General features: G+C 35.9%; 4 protein-coding genes across 5 annotated transcripts; 1 reads left to right on the forward strand and 3 right to left on the reverse strand.

Annotated features, from left to right (window-relative positions):
- Positions 1-1554: 1554 nt before the first annotated feature.
- AT4G18030 (S-adenosyl-L-methionine-dependent methyltransferases superfamily protein) lies at positions 1555-5233 on the reverse strand. Its single transcript, NM_117913.5, has 7 exons — positions 4756-5233; positions 3814-4477; positions 3523-3733; positions 2765-3437; positions 2601-2678; positions 2021-2299; positions 1555-1879 (listed from the first exon to the last, which is right to left on the reverse strand). The coding sequence occupies exons 2-6, from the start codon at positions 4459-4461 to the stop codon at positions 2044-2046; spliced, it is 1866 nt and encodes a 621-aa protein (NP_193537.2). The 5' UTR covers positions 4462-4477; positions 4756-5233; the 3' UTR covers positions 1555-1879; positions 2021-2043.
- A 490-nt stretch (positions 5234-5723) lies between these two features.
- Positions 5724-7426, reverse strand: EIF4E (eukaryotic translation initiation factor 4E). Its single transcript, NM_117914.4, has 5 exons — positions 7047-7426; positions 6438-6603; positions 6217-6342; positions 6058-6123; positions 5724-5968 (listed from the first exon to the last, which is right to left on the reverse strand). The coding sequence occupies exons 1-5, from the start codon at positions 7343-7345 to the stop codon at positions 5918-5920; spliced, it is 708 nt and encodes a 235-aa protein (NP_193538.1). The 5' UTR covers positions 7346-7426; the 3' UTR covers positions 5724-5917.
- A 3553-nt stretch (positions 7427-10979) lies between these two features.
- Positions 10980-16619, forward strand: ABCB9 (P-glycoprotein 9; the record flags this gene model as incomplete). Of its 2 annotated transcripts, none has more annotated exons than NM_001341257.1 (12): positions 10980-11623; positions 12127-12181; positions 12260-12435; positions 12520-12741; positions 12809-13047; positions 13128-13653; positions 13741-14014; positions 14115-14748; positions 14875-15058; positions 15149-15415; positions 15491-15754; positions 15830-16609. In NM_001341257.1, 12 exons carry the CDS (start codon positions 11369-11371, stop codon positions 16472-16474), a joined length of 3741 nt encoding a protein of 1246 aa, NP_001328203.1. In that variant the 3' UTR covers positions 16475-16609. The 2 variants fall into 2 exon arrangements, with proteins under 2 accessions (NP_001328203.1, NP_193539.6); NM_117915.7 differs by having other exon boundaries at positions 11399-11623; positions 15830-16619.
- Positions 15844-19227, reverse strand: AT4G18060 (SH3 domain-containing protein). The gene is made up of 10 exons (NM_117916.6): positions 18797-19227; positions 18469-18591; positions 18276-18345; positions 18017-18171; positions 17818-17919; positions 17538-17735; positions 17401-17463; positions 17240-17329; positions 17078-17152; positions 15844-16981 (listed from the first exon to the last, which is right to left on the reverse strand). The coding sequence occupies exons 1-10, from the start codon at positions 18854-18856 to the stop codon at positions 16862-16864; spliced, it is 1056 nt and encodes a 351-aa protein (NP_193540.3). The 5' UTR covers positions 18857-19227; the 3' UTR covers positions 15844-16861.
- Positions 19228-19536: the final 309 nt, after the last annotated feature.

Below are 19536 nucleotides of genomic sequence, written 5' to 3' on the forward strand. Positions count from 1 at the left end.
ACGGCTCCTCTCTTCCGTTGTGTACCATTTTCTTTTCCCTTTGTATACCATATTGATTTCAATTTTCAACTATCAAAAGTAATTAGGTATCTACTATTTTTTATGTTTGAATATTATTCTCATTTTTGTGACCTCCTTTTTCAAGGAATGGGTGCTTCAGCATTTTATAAGCAAGTTAGGATTATCAAAACTCGACGGAATCTTGTTATTCTTGTAAGGCAATGTATCTCAAGGTGGTTGACGATATGTCATCAGTTAACTTTCCGCCAGTTCTAGTGGTTTATCTTCGCCATGGAACTCATTATCTTTAAAATGATTTTTTTTTGTTTTTTTAATATCTGGAAGTTCAACTCCAAAAGTTCTACATTCCGAGGCGGAATTCACACCAAGTTAAATTCATCTTTTTTGGAGAAGAGATTTCTTCTAACGTGCCTTGAACCTACTACCTTCACCCGAGAAATTTACCACTAGGTCAATAGTTCGTTGGTTAGGATGTTTAGACTTCTTTATCTATTTTCTAGTAATAACTTTTTCTCTTATGGTTTCGTTATCTGGATGTTGTAGTTCCTAAAAATACATCAACCTGTGTATCTTTTATTATCCATGTAAGTTTAATAGTTTCCAATTTGCTTTCCTTACGGAAGAGTATGATCTTGCCTATAATTTAATGAAATTGAGCTTTGGCGAAATATCTCATTTTATTGTGATCGAGTGATTTGATGACTCATCTTGGAGATGAGGAATTATGATTCGAGTTATTCAACTATGATTTTGTTTAAAGTTGGTCCTTAATCCTTAACTCCTTATAGATGTTTAAAACATCAATATTCGGCACTCCAAAAATGCGAAAGATTAGTATTTTGCGAAATTCCTGTTATCAAAGAAAATAAAAATTCTTAAGCGAGTGTATTGATACGAGTCGGATTATTTAGGTTAAAAACAATAAGCCACTTTTTTTTGTCTGGGAAGGATAAGCCAAACAAAATGTGTATATGCATCCATCTTTGTACGAAAATGTTATAATTCAAACGAAAGTAGTATTGATGTAATAATTGAATGAAAAAAACAGTTTCCTTTATAGAGTCATCACTTATACGAAAGTAGTCTTAGTTGTATTTTTTACTATTTTTATTGGTCCTTTTATTCCATCTTTGCCCAAAAAGAAAAGAAGAATAATTTTTCTCTTTTTGTTTGTAGATAAAGGAGCCGATGTCACAACAACCCATAGTTTTTTATTCGACCGGAACTTAAAACTGTTGGGGATAAATTCATTATGTTTAATACTTATGTGCTATAAAGTTAGATTGTGTTTTTTTTTTATTAGAGATAGTTATATCAATATGTGTAAAATGTTATGATAATGTAAATATGTAATCTATAAATGTATGATGAGAGTCATGAGACAAAAGGTGACCCATGACAACTATAGCTTTCTTCCAAAACAGTAGTATCCATTTACGTACAATAGCGACCCACATATGAATCAATTTCCCTACAATAATGTCATCGAACTGTTATTGATATTTTCTACTAATTTTATGTTATTTAAAACTATCTAGAAGTTTCCGTTTATATCATAAATTTATTTAAAATAACTGTTATTAAAAAATGTCAAGATCGCATCATACATAACAAGCGTCCAAGGTTTCAACTATCTTGCAAAAACACATGGAACTAATTTTTTCTTCCTTCAAAAAAATAAAATTAAAAACTAGGGAACAAAAATAAAACATAAATGCACATATTCGTCTTGATCACTACTATATAGTTTTACAACTTTTTTTTGACACCTTTCTTTAATGGAAATTCTGATTCCTTCCTTTTTTGATAAGAATTTTCCAGATGTTGTAAAATAGATCTACACTTCAAGCTTAGTAACCTGAAAGAAAGAAAGAAAAAACAAACTCAATCATAAGAGTAACAAAGGAAAAAGAAGGAATTTGGGTTTAATTGATCTTAACAAAAGTTCGTAGTCAAATCTGGTAAAAAATGTAAAGTACAGGGACTGTAACTACAATACCTGAGGAGTTTTTTGTTTTTGTTTTATTCTTCTTCACTATTAGAAGACGACGGAGAATTGTTTCCATCGTCGCCGGCTACCCAATACTGCTTCGTGGCGACAAGAATCTTCTCCGGCACGAGAGGACCGTCTTCATGATCCATTAACTTAGTATCCCATCTCATTCCATCAACGATCTTCCTCACATCATTCAAAACATCAACCTCATCCCGGAAAATCACAATCCCTTCCGGTCGTAAAATCCGATCAGTTTCAAGAAGAATATCCTCAAGTTTGCAGCTGCCAACATGAAATTGACCCATTACTTAAACAACCCTAGTACAGAATTGAAAAATTCATCACTAGTTCTCAAAAAGTTTGTAGCTTTAGGGTTTAGATCAATGGTTGGTAATTCTCAGAAAGTTCATAGCTTTAAGGTTAAAACAAGTGTTTACTAATTCTCAGAAAGTTCATAGCTTTGGGTTTCACTTCAACGTTGCTAAGTCTCAGAAAGTTTGTAGCTTTAGGGCTAAATAAAGGGTTGCTTTGATTCTCAGAAAGTGTGGAGCTTTAAGGTTAAGTTAGGGTTTATAATCATTACCTGTGCTGATACAAGCTGAAGACACCACTAGCGTGAATGAAATCGTATGTTCTTGGATAAGTTGAAAAGCCTTCACACCTACAGAGATTTGAACAGTAGAGATTGTATGATTGTTGCCATTGATGGAAGGAAGATAAAGATTTGTGTGTGGATAGATGTTTTACCAGTCATGATAGATACCAATGAGACCTCTCTCATAAACAACACTCAATGTGTTCTTGTTAATGGTTGGAATCACATTCATAACCCACGATTTAGGCGATTCAAGCGCAGCAGCGAATCCACCAAGACCGGCGTTCATATCCATCACATTACGGTATCTGGTGGAACCTATCAGTCTGTTAATTCTCTTGTATCCGGTCACTCGCTTCTTCCATAGATTGATGTCTTCTTGGTATGATTCCTCGTCGACGCCATTAATCAAACCTTTAGAGATACTTGGAGGCACTGCGAATAGCCTCTCGGGGAACTTCTTTAGCTTTCCTCCAGCAACTTCTTCTTCGTTTGATACTTTAGGGAATGGTGTTACACACGTTTCTATCTCCTTGTACCAGACATCGTCAGTGTCCTTTCTTTTGCAGGTGTCAACCGGTGTTGATCTATCGCATGATCTATCGTTTATTTTCTTTCTGAAAATTGCAATGTCTCCCTTCTCATACTTCTTCTCCCAGCATAAGGACTCTGCGATTCCCTCTATTCTCTTTTGCTCGGCATTTAGCTCTGCTTTAGTTCGGTTCCACGTCTTGTGCCATGTCTTCCAGTTGATTGGAGGACCCGATAAGACCCAGTAACCTCCAGGTCTCAAGACTCTATCTACTTCCATTAAGTATGTTCCCTCTGTACAAGCAATCAAGAAGCAAAGACACCAATATGAGTACAAGCAAGAAATGGATTTTCGCCTAATTTGATAGTTAATATTTACCGTTTGCGGTCCATGGTATCAAGCATCGAGAGCATTGAGCCATGTCAAAGGCTCTTGCAGGGTAAGGAAGAAGGATTGATCCAAGAACAGCGATAATCGCTGGAACACCTCTCTCAAGCGCAAACTGGACTTGTGCTTCGTGGTTATCCCTTGGCGCAAACGACATAGTCAAAACATTCCTCTTAAGCATATAAGCACCCCAACTAGCAACCTAGAGATGGTAAATTAGCATCAATAAGAATCTAAGAAATGAATAAGATATGTTACTAGATCAAACAGAAATCGACTTACCCCACATCCAGTGTCCAATGCGGTTCTAACAGAGCCATCTTTGATAGGGATAACAGAAGCTAGCTCTTCAATATACGCATCAGCACCTTGAGGAAACATAGTTCCTCCACCAGGGAATTTAAACACATTCCCTTGAAACTGAACCCAATTCTGTCCAGCTTTTTCGACAGTCAAGCTCTTGAAAGGAGCATTAGCATAGTGAACATAATCTCTGCTTTTAGGCCAAGGGAAAGGAGTCATATACCCTTTAGGAGCTGGAACAAGACAACGCAGCTTCTCATTATCAGGAGGACAATGTCTCTCTCTGTAAATCATGTTCTCTCTCGGGAACTTCATAGCTCGGTCTTGCTCTTGACAAGGCGTGTAATCCTTGAGCTTCACATCACACGGTTTGAAAGAAACAGGTTTGGGATCAGCTTTATGTGGGATCTTCACTGTGTTGTGATGAGGTTCAAAATCAAGATCAGTGACAATGTCAGTACACTGCGCTTGCTTTGTAATCTCCATAGCTATGCTATCTCCTTTACCAAACCCACTCTTTTGCCATGCTCCAAGAAGATAGAAGAAACAACATAAACCAACCACAACGAGTAGAGATAGTGTACTTCTCGATCTGTTATTCCCTGGTGGGTTATGCTTAGAACCCATGATTCTTTCTAATCTCCTGAAACCATTCCCAACAAATCACAAACTTGATTCTCAGTATAACGACACAACTTTGAGCTTAAACATCAAGATCTGTTAAAAAAGGATCTAGCTAATTCAAACTAATCAAAACCTAGCCTTTAACAATTGAAATCTAGAGTTTATGGATTCAAAAGACTAATCCTAACATAGAAAGATTCAAAGACCGTAACTTTAGCACTGAAATCGAAAACACAGAATCGGATCTCGTTGAAACAGAGCTAGAACACGAACTAACAGTAGAGAAAAATATTGAACCTGGTCGATGTAGATCTTGTTGAAGCAGAGAGACTCTAAAATTTCTCTTATCAGATCTCTCTGGTTTAAGCTCTTTTCAGTGATGAGCTTGCAGTAGCCAGAAAGTATAAAGCTTTGTGAGTGTGACAGAGAGAGAACTCACTTAAAATAATGTCTTCTTCTTCTTTGTCTTCACTAATTAAGATTTGATTTTTAACTTGAAGATGAAGGCGCGTTTGATTTTATTCAATTTCTATAAACAAAACATGTTGGAATTAAATGTGTGTAGTTTCGCAGCAAGATCTTCATAACAATATTATTACAATACTCAATAGATTTAGATCTAATCTGGACTGCACATGCATCCTTATGTTTATTTTTATTCAACCTCTTTTGTGTGCGTTTATATATATAAACCTATACTTTATTATTTTGCATATTTGAAGCTTTTGGGTAGTTGATTGTAGCTATTTAAAATCAATTTCAGATTATGGTTTAGCATAATTGGAAAACCTTTTGTTTATATATTAAAAAAGATCAAATCCATATGCTATAAGATTGCATAATAATAGAAAGGAAAATTTTATTTGTTGAAACGAGTGATGTATTATTATTAGCCGAAGAATCTTGTCGTCCCAAGTGGTCCTTTTCAGACAGTTGGACAATTTACATACTCGCTACTTAGATCTCCTACCGACACTCCCATTTCCTCTAAACCGGTCACCGTCAAAAACCGAGTTAATCGGTTCACACTGCTAAATAATCATTCCATTAAAATAAATGCTGAGGTGGATCTTTAAAACCTAAATTAAAAGGTTAATTATAAAGGATGTAAATGTGACAATGTAAAAGTAGTTTTCTCTAAAACCGGTTAAAGTCAATCGCTCATGAGTGTACATGGGCTCTTGTCAAGTAAACATATACACTATTCAGGCTTTTAAGGCCCGCCTTGGGTAGACAGAAGCACTGTTTGTCTGTAAAGCTTGCGCTCACTCCGGTGGTTTTATACAAGGGCACCAACGTAAATATTATGAAGAACCATACTAATATATTACTAAATGAAATGTTAGAGCTTCGTGAACAATCAACACTAGCAAAGACAGACTGTCAAGTCATGTTTAGATAAATAGAGATCTCTCACATACAAAACTGTAATTGAAACAATGCAAAGATTTGAGAGGTTTCAAGCGGTGTAAGCGTTCTTTGCATTCCTGTCGAGCTTCTTCGCATCCTCCTGAAAAAAAAAGAAACCAAACCAAACAATGAGAGATCTGAAGAAAATGAAGACTTTTGAATTAGAATTATGAGAAGCTTTCTTCTTACATGGATGATGAAACCTATGCTGTTGTTGTAATCGAGAAACTCCTTCCATTGTTTTCCAATGCTCACCTGCAACATTTGATGCAGACGAGAATTAAAGTCTTATTTTTACACAGAGAGACTGTTTGATGAGTTTTGATGAGAAAGGTCTTTTCTATTTACCTGAGCAGCTTCGTTTGAAGCATTTTTAGTCCAAATAGATATCCTTTCTTGCTTTCCTCTAATGTTGACAACTGCTCCACATATTTCATCTCCATGATCAAACTGCTCTCCAATCAATGCAAGCAACTAAACCAAGCATGTAAAAAGAAAAACCGGTGAGATTCAATTGGATGATGACGCAGGAGTTACGAGTCAAAATAAAAGAAGAATAGAAACCGTACAGTGTAGAGCCAGCTCTTATCAGACTTCTCCTTAGGGAAAGTCATAGTCCATTTTCCTCCATTAGCACAAATAGGATCCTCCCACTTAGGTTCAATGATGTGTTTGAAACAGTAGAAGTCAGCTCCGTGAGCTAACTTGCTCGGATGCTTCATGTTGTTGTACAAACTGCAAACCAAAATGTCTTTTAAAATAAGAAGTCGAAAGAACAATACACAAACCTATGAATCTCATTGGGAAGAGCAAGAACTATACAACATCAACCCTCAGTCATCACGAAAGTGTTTGCTCAAATTCTGATACCTAGAAAACCACTAAGAAAGATTTCAAAGTTGGTCTCTTTCTCTCACAAACTTTGCTCTTCTACTTTACTTCACAAACAAGTGAACAGAATATCAAAGCTAAACCCTAACATAAGCTTTAGCTACGAATTCAAACACCAAACATAGCAATTCATCAAAAACATATAATGACTTCAATGGGATCTTCTAATCCCCCAATAAAGAACATAACTTTCCTCAACAAATCGAAACCTATAACAAAACCCAGATGCAGAATAATTGAACAAACCAGATATTGAGTCGGAAATAAAATAAAATCAAAAACCTAACCTCCAAAATTCCTCAACAGTTGAAAACGTAAACACGGGTCGCAAGGAACTTCCCCAAGAGGTTTGTTTCGATTTCACAGCAGGATTATCGAACCAGAAAGTCCATGAATGTTCCAGAGGATGCGATTCAGGAACACCGGATTTGCTCGATTCGTCAACGTTTCCGTCTCCTTCTCCTCCGGCGATCTCTCCTTCTTCGGCATCATCACCTTCCTCATGGTATCGATCAATCGGATTCTCTATTGAATTAGGCTTAGCTTCTTCCGTTACAACAGATTTGGGAGTGTCTTCTACCGCCATTGTTTCTCCGAACTGCTTCTCTTTCTCTCTATCTCTCTGTCTATTACTCTTCTCCAAACTAATGTACTTCCTCTCGTAGGGTTAACTATGATACGACGTCGTTTTAATTACATACTTCTTGTCTTTTTTCTTTTTGGGCCGAAGAGATAACTTAACAACTATTATGGGCTTTAACTTGTCTCCGGCTCTTTTTGCTCTTAAAGGTTTTTCTAATGGTCGTGTTAGTTTGAAGTACATGTACTAAATTATGTTTGTTTTGTAGTCTTCAAAAAAATCAAATAATTTTAGTGATTAACGTTAATTCAAAATATGAAACGTGAAAATGTTTATAGACTGAATTTTTAGTCATTAGTTGATGAAATCAGTCACCAAAACTGGTTGCCAAATTCGATTATTGAATTACTAACCACATAAACAAACAACAAACTTTAGAATTGGTTGTTTTCGTTAGTTTGGTCGTTGATCGCTAGCAGCTACAAAAAAGTTAAGAAAACATGTTGTTATTGTCAGAACTGTAAAACGAACATGATCAGGTTTTTATATGCTTTCACAAAAGCATATAATATGATTATTAAGAAAATGTGAAGTATTTTGTAGACTGTCAAAAGTTTGAGAGATTTATATCTTATGGAAGTGTTAATAGCTTTTGACTATATAAGTGAGTTTGTCTTACCTTTCTATTTCTAAAGGTTGTGATCTGCCTGCCGCCCCATAATAGTATTTCTTTTAAGATATTAAATTGTTTATGTACCTAGTTTGGGTTAATTAATATATATAATATGTTAGACCAACAAGACAACTGGATTATATTCTAAATCTAAACAATATACAATTGTGTTTAAGTTCCGTGCATGTAAATTTAAAAGTTTAAATCAGTGGATATACCACGTACAGAAACAAAACGAAATTTCTTATATTCATTCCATTGGTTTTATCGGTCAAACGAAAGAAAGGAGAAAATAAAAAGATTTCATAATGTTTCGCAGTCGAATGTATTCTATTACTTCATAGTTGATAGAGACGTATAACTAAGTGAAGCTGGTTCTATTCCATTAACTGTCAGAATTTGTTTATTGTGCATCACTACTCACTAGTAACTTAGTAAGTAGTAACTAATTGTGCAGAATATACTCAAAAAAGTTATTCTCGACACCAGGAGAGACTATAAATATAGAGTTTGGTTTTTGTTTACATTTCTATGCTATATATTCTTTAGATTTTATAAGAAATAAGATTATTTGATTCGCTGCAAAAACATAATTGCATGGCTTGTCTATATGCCGTCAAACCAAGAATCTCGAATGTTAGTTATACACGTTTCAAATATATATTTGATATGAGTTATTCGAGAATATATTTATAATGATAGTACATACGTAATTCGAAAAGAATAAGTTTAAGTTTGCTTTAGTTGTCAACCATTCTTTATACCAAAAATAAATAAATTGTCAACCATTCTTTATACCAAAAATAAATAAATTGTCAACCATTCTTAATCTAACTTCTCAGTGCGTGTGATTTTTTTTTAAGCAGATGTAAGAAAGAAAAAGGTTGTCGACGTTAATCATGGCTCATGCAATGAATCAAATAAACTTATTTTATATTTATCAACATATTTTATATACGGGAGATTTTTCAAATCTATCGACTTTTTTGTTTAGCAACGAGCGCTTAATGATGGTCGATAGATCAAAGTTTGTCGCTAGTTGACGTTTTCTTTTGTAGTAAAGAACTGATCAACAGTTTTTTTTTTTCTTTTTTTTTTTGTAAAGTTTAGAAGTGACTGCCTGACTGGTATTGACGACACAAGTGATAATTGATAAATGATGAGTTTGGATCGTATGAATTGACTTGTATGGTAATATTGCATAACGCGTCATCGTTTCTCCCATTATTCTATAAAGATTAGAATCAAAATCTCTTTTTAATTTCTTTTCAACTTTTAAAAAATTAACATTAATATTTACTTTTGAAAAGAAAGTAAACTTACAAAACATGTCCAAAGAACAGAGAAAATTTGAATCCATAATTGATGTACATTCTTTTTATGAAAAGATATGTAAGACTTACATAGAGTATATATAATTTAAATTGTAAAAAGAAATTTAAAGGAAATGGAAAACAAGGTTAATGCATACTTTGCTTCATCTTTTTTTATTAATCACTTTTATCAAAAATATATAAATTAATCACTATATTCTTTGGGTTTTCTTTTCCTTGACACTGTCATGAACATTTATGCGCTATACATGTAATCATTTCACATCAAATTGTCACTGATTAAGTTCACTCGAATATAATTGTCACTGATTACGTAATCATTGGTGAATGATGATGCCCAAGGAAGCAAACTTGTCTCTTATCTGGTGTTTATATTTGTTTGAAGTTATCTCATAACAACAACTCGATGCCAGAAAATTTTATGCCACAACAACAACTAAAATTATAGCTTGAATCTATCAATGAGCGGTGAACTATCCGTATGGCCCGTGCTTGGGAGATATATACCTAAGTAAGTGTTGTTTGATTATAAGAATTATTTCTCTTTGATATATATCGTACACCACATGATTTATATTACTCATTTCCTTTCATTATGCACATTTTATACAATTTTCACACATTAAAAACTATAAATTCATCTTATAATTAACATTTATGATATGCAATTTCATTTTATTTCATTAACTAAGAAAGCAAAAATTAAACAGAAAAGTTTGGAACTTAATTTTTAAAATATACATTGAAAAATATTTTTTGTTAAAGTATATAACAACATTTATTATGAAAAATGGAGTAATACTTAGAGAACACTTATAAGTTATCAACTATACACATATATACCATCTTTTCCAAAAGCAAGTTTTCACACAAATTTGCGGATATAAAGATGTTTGATTCTCCACTAAGGATTATCCTTAATCCATATGACTAAATTATTTTTAATATGATTCTTGTTAACTCTAAACCAATCAATTAATATGCCGACAAAAAAAAAGACCAATCAATATTATATTATACGTGTACTTTTTAGGCTTTTAGCTTCCCATCTTAATAACAAAAGTAGAACATTTACACCAAAAACAAAACAAAACTAGAACATAATAAGTGAATACAAAATTAAGCAAATAAAGAGTGTAACAGTTATATTATTATTTAGTTTGCTATCTGAACAAAACATTTAATTAGTCACATATCTTTGGTGGAGCCGAACGGAATAAACTATGGTCAAAGTTTGGGGGGAATTCGGAATTTCCGAATCGATAAATATTATTGGAATATATATTGGAAAGGTCGCTTGAAGACTACATTATGTTCTTATATTATTACATGCTTTTCTACATTAAAATGTATCTAGTATTTTGTTCCGGCTAATCTCCTAAAGTAAAATATACTTTTTGTTTTGGTCAATTTACTTAATGCCTAATTGATCAGAATTTATTATTCCGGCGGTTTGTATTTCATTGATGTGTTACGTGTACTAGTTAATACTGATTTTCTCTTATTTTATCCATTCAAATATGAGATGATATATATTGTTAAAAAAACAATAACTAACGTTTAATTTCTTAAAAGCTCTAACAACATCATAAGTCATAACGCAAACGTCAAAGAGAATAATTAAAAATAGTTATCAACTATCTAACTCTATATTAAGGAAGAGAGACGATCACGAAAAGTAAGTAAGTGACTTGTATATATATAAGTGAGATCTAAAAAATCCATAACGGTATTTGGAATTTCACCAGTTTTGTTCTCCTCTCTCTTCGTTGCCTCACTTCTGTATCTCCCTCTTTTGGTCCTTCTAGAAACTCTCTTAAGATTCTCATAATTTTACAGTCTGGATTTTATTTTGTTACCAATTTGTTTTTTTTCAAGAACGCGTATCAAATTTTGATATCTCTTGCTACGCAATAACCTTCCCTTATATATAAAGCCTTCTCTATTTTTATTTCCATCTCCTTCCTTATAGATCCCGTGAAAGTTTTTATATTACCTAACTTTTTTTTCCCTAGGATAACTATGAAAAAAGAGGAGGAAAGAAAAGAAAGAATGGAGGAGAAATCTTCGAAGAAGAATGATGGTGGAAATCAGAAAGTGTCGTTTTTCAAACTCTTTTCGTTCGCCGACAAAACCGACGTAGTTTTGATGACCGTCGGGACTATTGCCGCCGCGGGTAACGGCCTTACTCAGCCGTTCATGACTCTAATCTTTGGCCAGCTCATTAACGCCTTTGGCACCACCGATCCAGATCATATGGTTAGAGAAGTGTGGAAGGTTAGGGTTTTTTTCTTTTAATTTTGATTATTTATTAATTAATTTGGGTTTGATTAGATTATCGAGCCGGGTCAAGATTTTCTCGATCAAGAAATAAAACATCCTTGATTTTAGGATTAGGGTGAATAATAATCTTGATTTGAGTTATTACTTATTCCATTTGAGTTATTTCGGCTTATTAATCTACAATTTTGATTATAAAAAAAAATTATGATGTAACTTAAATAGTAAACACCCTTAAATTTCTGCTTTAAAAAATCACATTGATTGATCTAATTACACTTTATTTCTTTAGATGAGTTACATGAAATTTTCATGATAAATACATTAATGGAGTTTACTGTTTTCTTTGTCTTGAAGATATAGACAAAGATACTGTTTATTTTAGCCTTTACTTTAAAGTTAAAGATTGAAAGCAACTTTAGTTTTCATTTTTTGGAATTTGGCGTGGAAAATAATCGAATGATTTAGTAACTAATTCATCAAACTTATGACTTTTACAGGTTGCTGTAAAGTTTATATACCTTGCAGTATACTCTTGTGTCGTCGCATTCCTCCGTAAGCTTACTACTCTCTGTTTATTTTGCCCTAACTTGTATTCCAATTTAACAATTTCTTTTGCAAATTCTTTAACAGAGGTATCATGCTGGATGGTAACGGGAGAACGTCAATCCGCCACAATTCGTGGTCTATACCTTAAAACGATATTAAGACAAGATATTGGCTATTTCGATACTGAGACAAACACCGGAGAGGTTATCGGAAGAATGTCTGGAGACACAATTTTGATTCAAGACGCCATGGGAGAAAAGGTTTTTTGAACTAAATTTAATCACAAACAAATTATTTCTTGCGGCGCAAGATACTGAAGAAAAACTGTTGATTTTGATGCACAGGTTGGCAAATTCACACAACTACTATGTACTTTCCTTGGAGGATTCGCGATTGCGTTTTATAAAGGCCCGCTTTTAGCTGGTGTTCTTTGCAGTTGTATCCCTCTGATTGTGATCGCAGGTGCAGCCATGTCTCTGATCATGTCTAAAATGGCTGGTCGTGGTCAAGTCGCTTACGCAGAGGCTGGAAACGTAGTTGAACAAACCGTTGGAGCCATTAGAACAGTGAGTTTTCTCTTCTTTTCTTTTTCTCCTTTCCAAAAATTAATCGCGATTTTTTTGGCTCTCTTAGGTAGTAGCGTTTACGGGAGAGAAACAAGCAACGGAAAAATACGAAAGCAAGCTCGAGATCGCTTACAAGACAGTGGTTCAACAGGGTTTGATCTCTGGTTTCGGCCTTGGTACAATGTTAGCCGTGATCTTTTGCAGCTACGGTTTAGCGGTTTGGTATGGTGCAAAGCTGATAATGGAGAAAGGTTACAATGGCGGACAAGTCATCAATGTGATTTTTGCAGTCTTGACCGGAGGAATGTGAGTTAAAAATCCTAATCCCTCAAATTGACTCATCGCTTACGATCATAAGTGTTGATCAAGATACATTGTCTTGTCAGGTCGTTAGGGCAAACATCGCCAAGTTTGAATGCTTTCGCTGCTGGAAGAGCTGCCGCTTTCAAAATGTTCGAAACGATCAAGAGGAGTCCAAAGATTGATGCTTACGATATGAGCGGTTCTGTTCTTGAGGATATTAGAGGAGACATTGAGCTTAAAGATGTTTACTTTAGGTATCCGGCTAGGCCTGATGTTCAAATCTTTGCTGGATTCTCACTCTTTGTACCAAATGGCAAGACGGTGGCTTTGGTGGGACAGAGCGGAAGCGGAAAATCGACGGTTATCAGTCTAATCGAAAGGTTCTATGATCCGGAGTCAGGACAAGTATTGATAGACAACATTGATTTGAAGAAACTTCAGCTCAAATGGATAAGAAGCAAAATCGGTTTGGTTAGCCAAGAACCTGTCTTGTTTGCGACCACGATAAAGGAGAACATTGCTTATGGGAAAGAAGACGCGACTGATCAAGAGATTCGAACTGCGATTGAGCTCGCTAATGCGGCTAAATTCATTGATAAACTCCCACAGGTACCTTCAAATTTCAATACAGAAACTACTATTAGAAGAATTTGTATTCGTTGCATTTTCTTTTAAAATGAAATTATCTGTTTGTAGGGTTTGGATACAATGGTAGGAGAGCACGGGACACAAATGTCTGGCGGGCAGAAACAGAGACTAGCAATCGCTAGGGCGATTTTGAAAAACCCTAAAATATTGCTTTTAGATGAAGCAACAAGCGCCTTAGACGCAGAATCCGAACGGATTGTTCAAGATGCGCTCGTGAACTTAATGTCAAACCGGACTACCGTTGTGGTCGCTCACCGGTTGACCACAATAAGAACTGCAGACGTAATCGCTGTTGTCCACCAAGGAAAAATTGTCGAGAAAGGTATAAAGTTACCGTGTGCTCAAAGTTACATATTTCGAGAACGATATTATGAACTATAAGTCTATAACTGTATAAGCAATCAATTGTAAATATTCTACAGGAACTCACGATGAGATGATTCAAGATCCCGAGGGAGCTTATTCACAGCTTGTTCGTCTTCAAGAAGGATCAAAAGAAGAAGCTACCGAATCAGAGAGACCTGAAACAAGCTTAGACGTCGAGAGGTCAGGAAGTCTTAGGCTATCATCTGCGATGAGAAGATCCGTTAGCCGGAATTCATCGAGCAGCCGCCATTCTTTCTCTCTCGCTTCCAATATGTTCTTTCCGGGAGTTAACGTCAACCAAACCGACGAGATGGAAGACGAGGAAAACAACGTGAGGCACAAGAAAGTGTCATTAAAACGACTTGCTCACCTTAACAAACCGGAAATTCCGGTTTTGGTACTCGGTTCAATTGCTGCAATGGTTCATGGAACGGTGTTTCCCATCTTCGGTTTATTGCTTTCCAGCTCAATCAATATGTTCTATGAACCAGCAAAGATACTGAAGAAAGATTCACATTTTTGGGCGCTGATTTATATCGCTCTCGGTTTAACCAATTTCGTCATGATCCCGGTCCAAAACTATTTCTTTGGAATCGCTGGAGGGAAATTGATTAAACGCATCCGATCAATGTGTTTTGATAAAGTGGTTCATCAAGAAATCAGTTGGTTCGATGACACAGCCAATTCCAGGTACTATAACTTTATATATATAATTAACCGCCGTATTTTGTATGTTTTGATTCTAATATTTATTTGCGTTTTGTTACCCCCGGTGCGATTGGAGCGAGAATGTTCCACGGATGCTTCAACAGTGAGGAGTTTGGTAGGAGATGCATTGGCGTTAATAGTACAAAACATAGCTACTGTAACCACTGGGTTGATAATAGCGTTTACAGCGAATTGGATCCTAGCTCTCATAGTTCTTGCTCTCTCACCATTTATTGTCATCCAAGGATATGCTCAAACCAAGTTCTTGACTGGTTTCAGCGCTGATGCTAAGGTTTTAATATAGTGGTTACAACATTTTTTTGAATATATCCCGGTTTAGTCGCGATTTCGGGTTTACTGATCGATTTTTTTTCTGGTTTAGGCGATGTATGAAGAAGCGAGTCAAGTGGCGAATGATGCAGTGAGCAGCATAAGAACGGTTGCATCTTTCTGTGCAGAGGAGAAAGTGATGGATTTATACCAACAAAAATGCGATGGACCGAAGAAGAACGGTGTCCGGTTAGGTCTTTTGAGCGGTGCTGGTTTCGGTTTCTCATTCTTTTTCCTCTATTGCATCAATTGTGTATGTTTCGTCAGTGGTGCCGGGTTGATTCAAATTGGTAAAGCCACATTTGGTGAAGTCTTCAAGGTAAGATGAGAAACATTTCTCGGTTTAATTAAGATCTGGTTCGGTTTAGTGATCTTGAGAGTGTATTTTTTACAGGTTTTCTTTGCATTGACGATTATGGCGATTGGAGTTTCTCAAACGAGTGCTATGGCACCTGATTCAAACAAAGCTAAAGACTCTGCAGCTTCGATTTTCGATATTCTCGATAGTACACCGAAGATTGATTCTAGCTCTGATGAAGGTACAACGTTACAAAACGTTAATGGTGATATCGAATTCCGACATGTTAGTTTCCGATACCCAATGCGACCGGACGTTCAGATTTTCAGAGATTTGTGCTTGACTATCCCTTCTGGAAAGGTAAAAAACAGAGCTTTTTAATTACCGGTTAAATCTGGTTCACCGGTTAATATTGGTTATTGGTTGTTTTTTCAGACCGTTGCACTTGTTGGAGAGAGCGGGAGCGGGAAATCAACGGTGATAAGCATGATTGAGAGGTTTTATAATCCAGATTCAGGCAAGATTTTGATCGATCAGGTGGAGATTCAGACATTTAAATTGAGTTGGTTAAGGCAACAGATGGGTTTGGTTAGTCAAGAACCGATTTTGTTCAACGAGACGATCAGATCAAACATAGCTTATGGTAAAACCGGTGGAGCCACAGAGGAAGAGATTATAGCAGCAGCAAAAGCCGCAAACGCACATAACTTCATCAGCTCATTGCCTCAGGGTTACGATACGTCGGTTGGAGAACGCGGTGTTCAGCTATCGGGCGGTCAGAAACAGAGGATTGCGATTGCGCGCGCGATTTTGAAAGATCCTAAGATTTTGTTGCTTGATGAAGCGACGAGTGCATTGGACGCAGAATCTGAGCGTGTTGTTCAGGATGCACTTGATCGAGTTATGGTTAATCGAACCACTGTAGTTGTGGCTCATCGGCTTACGACGATTAAGAACGCAGACGTGATCGCGGTTGTGAAAAACGGAGTTATTGCTGAGAAAGGAAGGCATGAGACACTGATGAAGATTTCAGGTGGTGCTTATGCTTCTCTTGTCACTCTGCACATGAGTGCAAATTAAGAGACTTTTTGTTTTTGGTTGGAATGAAAGAGAGAATTTTTGGAATTGATTCGTTAATTTTGTCCATTGGAACTCATAAATTTGAGACAAACAGATCCTTTTACTTCGAGCTTTAAAAGCCTCGTACCACACTAATTGAATTCTTTGGGTTTGCTTTCTAACAAAGTGCGTTCCAAATGTTAGAAACGTTTCATTTGTTCCTTTTCTTGTTATCTTCATTAAGAACACTCTTCAATAAGAAGAATCAATAAAACATTTTTTGGAGGTAAACTCTATTTTGGATCAACAAATATGAACAAGAGTAGTAGTTTGTTGGGGACAGGACATAACTGAAACAAAGTTTTCAGACACAAATGTAAGAAAAAATGAAATCTTTGAAGAAGAGACTCAGTAAACTTCAGCAGCAAAGTTGGTAGTGGGAAGTCTCTGTCGCTTCTCAATGTAAGCCATAGGAAACCAACCAGCTTTGCCTTTGCATTCTCCTTCAGCCCAACCGGTTTGGCTCACCTGAGAATACGAAAGAAAAACAGCACACAGAGAGTTAAGTTTCATGCTCTCTCACTACAGAAGTTAGTTCTTTGATACTAGTAAGAAGATGTGAACCTTTCGGACAACGATGTAATCTCCTTTGTCCAAGTCTAACTCTTTCTCTGAAGCAGCGGAAAATGGATGAATCACCTGCGAGAGAACATATATGTTGCTTATGGAGAGTCTTTTTCTTTCTGTGAGATATGCGATGATAATATTACGGAAGATAAAACTTACTTCAGCAAGAAAGTATGACGTTTTCTCTGAGCCGTTCTCTGTTGGAATCGCAGGAGGAGCAGATTCTTTGTGTTGTTTCTCGGTTACCATCTACGCGGTAAGACCAAAAGTGTGAGCCTTTGATGAGAAAAAGATGTGGGAAAGATTCATCCAATACTAACCTCGGCTTCAATGTCACTGAGGATGGCTGCTATTCTTAAGTGATAATTCTTCTCCCCTTCAACCTAGAATAAGCGATAAGGTAAATAGTAATCTGCATATGACAAAAAAATCCAGTGTGTGTGTATGTAAAACATACCATAGCCACAAGCCTCTGGAAAGTGAGTCTATGTTGCTGTGATTCAACAGCGGCTAATGCAGCAGTTGCTTCTTTACCAAGGACTGCCATATTTGCTTTTAGCTCTTGCATTTTTGCTTCCGCTAGTTGAAGCTTTGCTACGTTTTCTGGAATCGGAGCTTCTCTTACACGTGCTTGCCGTCTAGAGACTTCCGTTGCCTGTTTTGCTTTTAAGTTTTAACTTACATTACAAAATAAAATAGCCAACATCATCATAGAACTAAGATCTTAAGATGATTACATGTGTCTCTGCTTCTTGTCTCATGCGGCTGTAACGTTGAGCAAGATGACGAGCATCTTCAAGAGGAGAACCGGCAACCATAGCTCTTAGAGGATCCAAAACCTTAACGGCATTTAACAAAAAGGTTTTCTCTTGTTATCTACTAGATTTAATTCTACGTAAACATACTAAGATTAAACACAGATAATCCAAGCCGAACCTGAGAAGCCAAAAGCTTGTTGAAGTCTTCTTGTTCTTTGTCTACATGTTTCCGTGCATCACCGTATATAGCTGCAGCCTTGGCCAGTATATTCTCATCAATGTTCTGACTATTTTCGTTCCCATACCTACAACAGTCTTCAGACAACTTGGTTCCTGAAATTTTAAAGAATATTAAAAGAAAACTCACAAAAGTATCATAGTATAACTTAATTCAATGATAGGTAACACAAAACAGACACTCATAAGTAGTTAAGTACCTGCTTCAATGTGTCTGAGCCCGATCGTGGTAAATGCCTCAGCTGCTTTAACAATATCTCTCTGGAACTCCTGAAAGTGACAATAACATATGTTTGAGGGTATTGTGCTACGATGAATCATACTGAAACCTTCTCCCCCAACAATGAACTCATATAAAATGTGACAATGCCATTAGGTCAATATCAGTCAAACCTTTGCAGAACGAGTAGAGCGGTAAAGTTTATCGAGTTGATGATGCCTTTGCATTTCAAGCTCATCAATCACCATTACATCTGAGCTTTCATAACCAGTCCCACTGAATTGCTTTATCACAGCCTACATTCCCCATTACCACACATCAATCAACACATCATCACAACCAAGATTGTGTAACTCTATAATACTCAATAATATACAAATCAAAACCCATCAAAAAGTTTCCATTTTTTTTAATCCAAATTAGCAACAAAGAACCTAAATTGAGCTTCGTTTCGCTGAATCGGTAACAGTGAAACTAGTTGCGGCGATGAAAAGGAATTACCAGTTGCTGCTTTGCGACTTGGTCTCTAAGCTTACTCGCTTGTCTTCTAAACGCATCCATTGTCACTTCTCCTCTTGATTTCCCCAAATTGATTCAGAGATACCAAAAAGAGACAAGCTTTAAAGGATTTTGAGTGGAATTGAGAAATCTCAATTAGATCAGAACAGTTTAAAAACTGACAAAGCAGATCAGATCTGATTCAGTAGAAATGTATGTTCTTCTTCGACTCGATGTGTCACTGATTATCCCTCTGAGAAAATCAGTCAATCACAGAGCACACACATCGATCTAAGCGGGTCGGGTCGATTCGATTGATTGAACCAAACCGGTCCGGTCCGGTCTGATTAAAAGGAGCGTTCGCGATTGAATTATTTGGAAGCAGACGAGGCTTTTCTACTAAAAACCTTACGTTACGACTTACGATTATTATTGAGTAATTAATTAAAATTAGCTAAATCCGTTTGGCATAAACTGAGATTAAGTTAATTAAAACTTAAAAGTATAGGTATTAACAAAAAAACTGACATGGACAACTCATAACCACTTGTTATTTGTCCCCACTCCTCCCATATCATTTTGTCCTAACTGCCATTACATAATTATAATCTGAAAAGACAACCTATATACTTTTTCTTTTATTTTATTATTAACGTTGCCTTTCTCAGTATAGTATAGATTCCTACTCTACCGACTTAAAATTTCAGTGAGATATTTCATTAAATTCCATGTTCTTAAAACAG

This window comes from Arabidopsis thaliana, chromosome 4 (genome assembly GCF_000001735.4).
Source record: "Arabidopsis thaliana chromosome 4, partial sequence".
Lineage (NCBI taxonomy): Eukaryota > Viridiplantae > Streptophyta > Magnoliopsida > Brassicales > Brassicaceae > Arabidopsis > Arabidopsis thaliana.

Coding starts and splice junctions, on each gene's coding strand:
- AT4G18030 (NM_117913.5), bottom strand. CDS start 4,461: ATGGGTTCTAAGCATAACCCACCAGGGAATAACAGATCGAGAAGTACA. Junction 3,734..3,813: donor CATTGGACACTGGATGTGGG/GTAAGTCGATTT, acceptor TACCATCTCTAG/GTTGCTAGTTGGGGTGCTTA. Junction 2,300..2,600: donor TTCAGCTTGTATCAGCACAG/GTAATGATTATA, acceptor TCATGTTGGCAG/CTGCAAACTTGAGGATATTC.
- EIF4E (NM_117914.4), bottom strand. CDS start 7,345: ATGGCGGTAGAAGACACTCCCAAATCTGTTGTAACGGAAGAAGCTAAG. Junction 6,124..6,216: donor CTTCAAACGAAGCTGCTCAG/GTAAATAGAAAA, acceptor CAAATGTTGCAG/GTGAGCATTGGAAAACAATG. Junction 5,969..6,057: donor GCATAGGTTTCATCATCCAT/GTAAGAAGAAAG, acceptor TTTTTTTTTCAG/GAGGATGCGAAGAAGCTCGA.
- AT4G18060 (NM_117916.6), bottom strand. CDS start 18,856: ATGGATGCGTTTAGAAGACAAGCGAGTAAGCTTAGAGACCAAGTCGCA. Junction 17,153..17,239: donor CGTCATACTTTCTTGCTGAA/GTAAGTTTTATC, acceptor GTTCTCTCGCAG/GTGATTCATCCATTTTCCGC. Junction 16,982..17,077: donor ATTACATCGTTGTCCGAAAG/GTTCACATCTTC, acceptor TCGTATTCTCAG/GTGAGCCAAACCGGTTGGGC.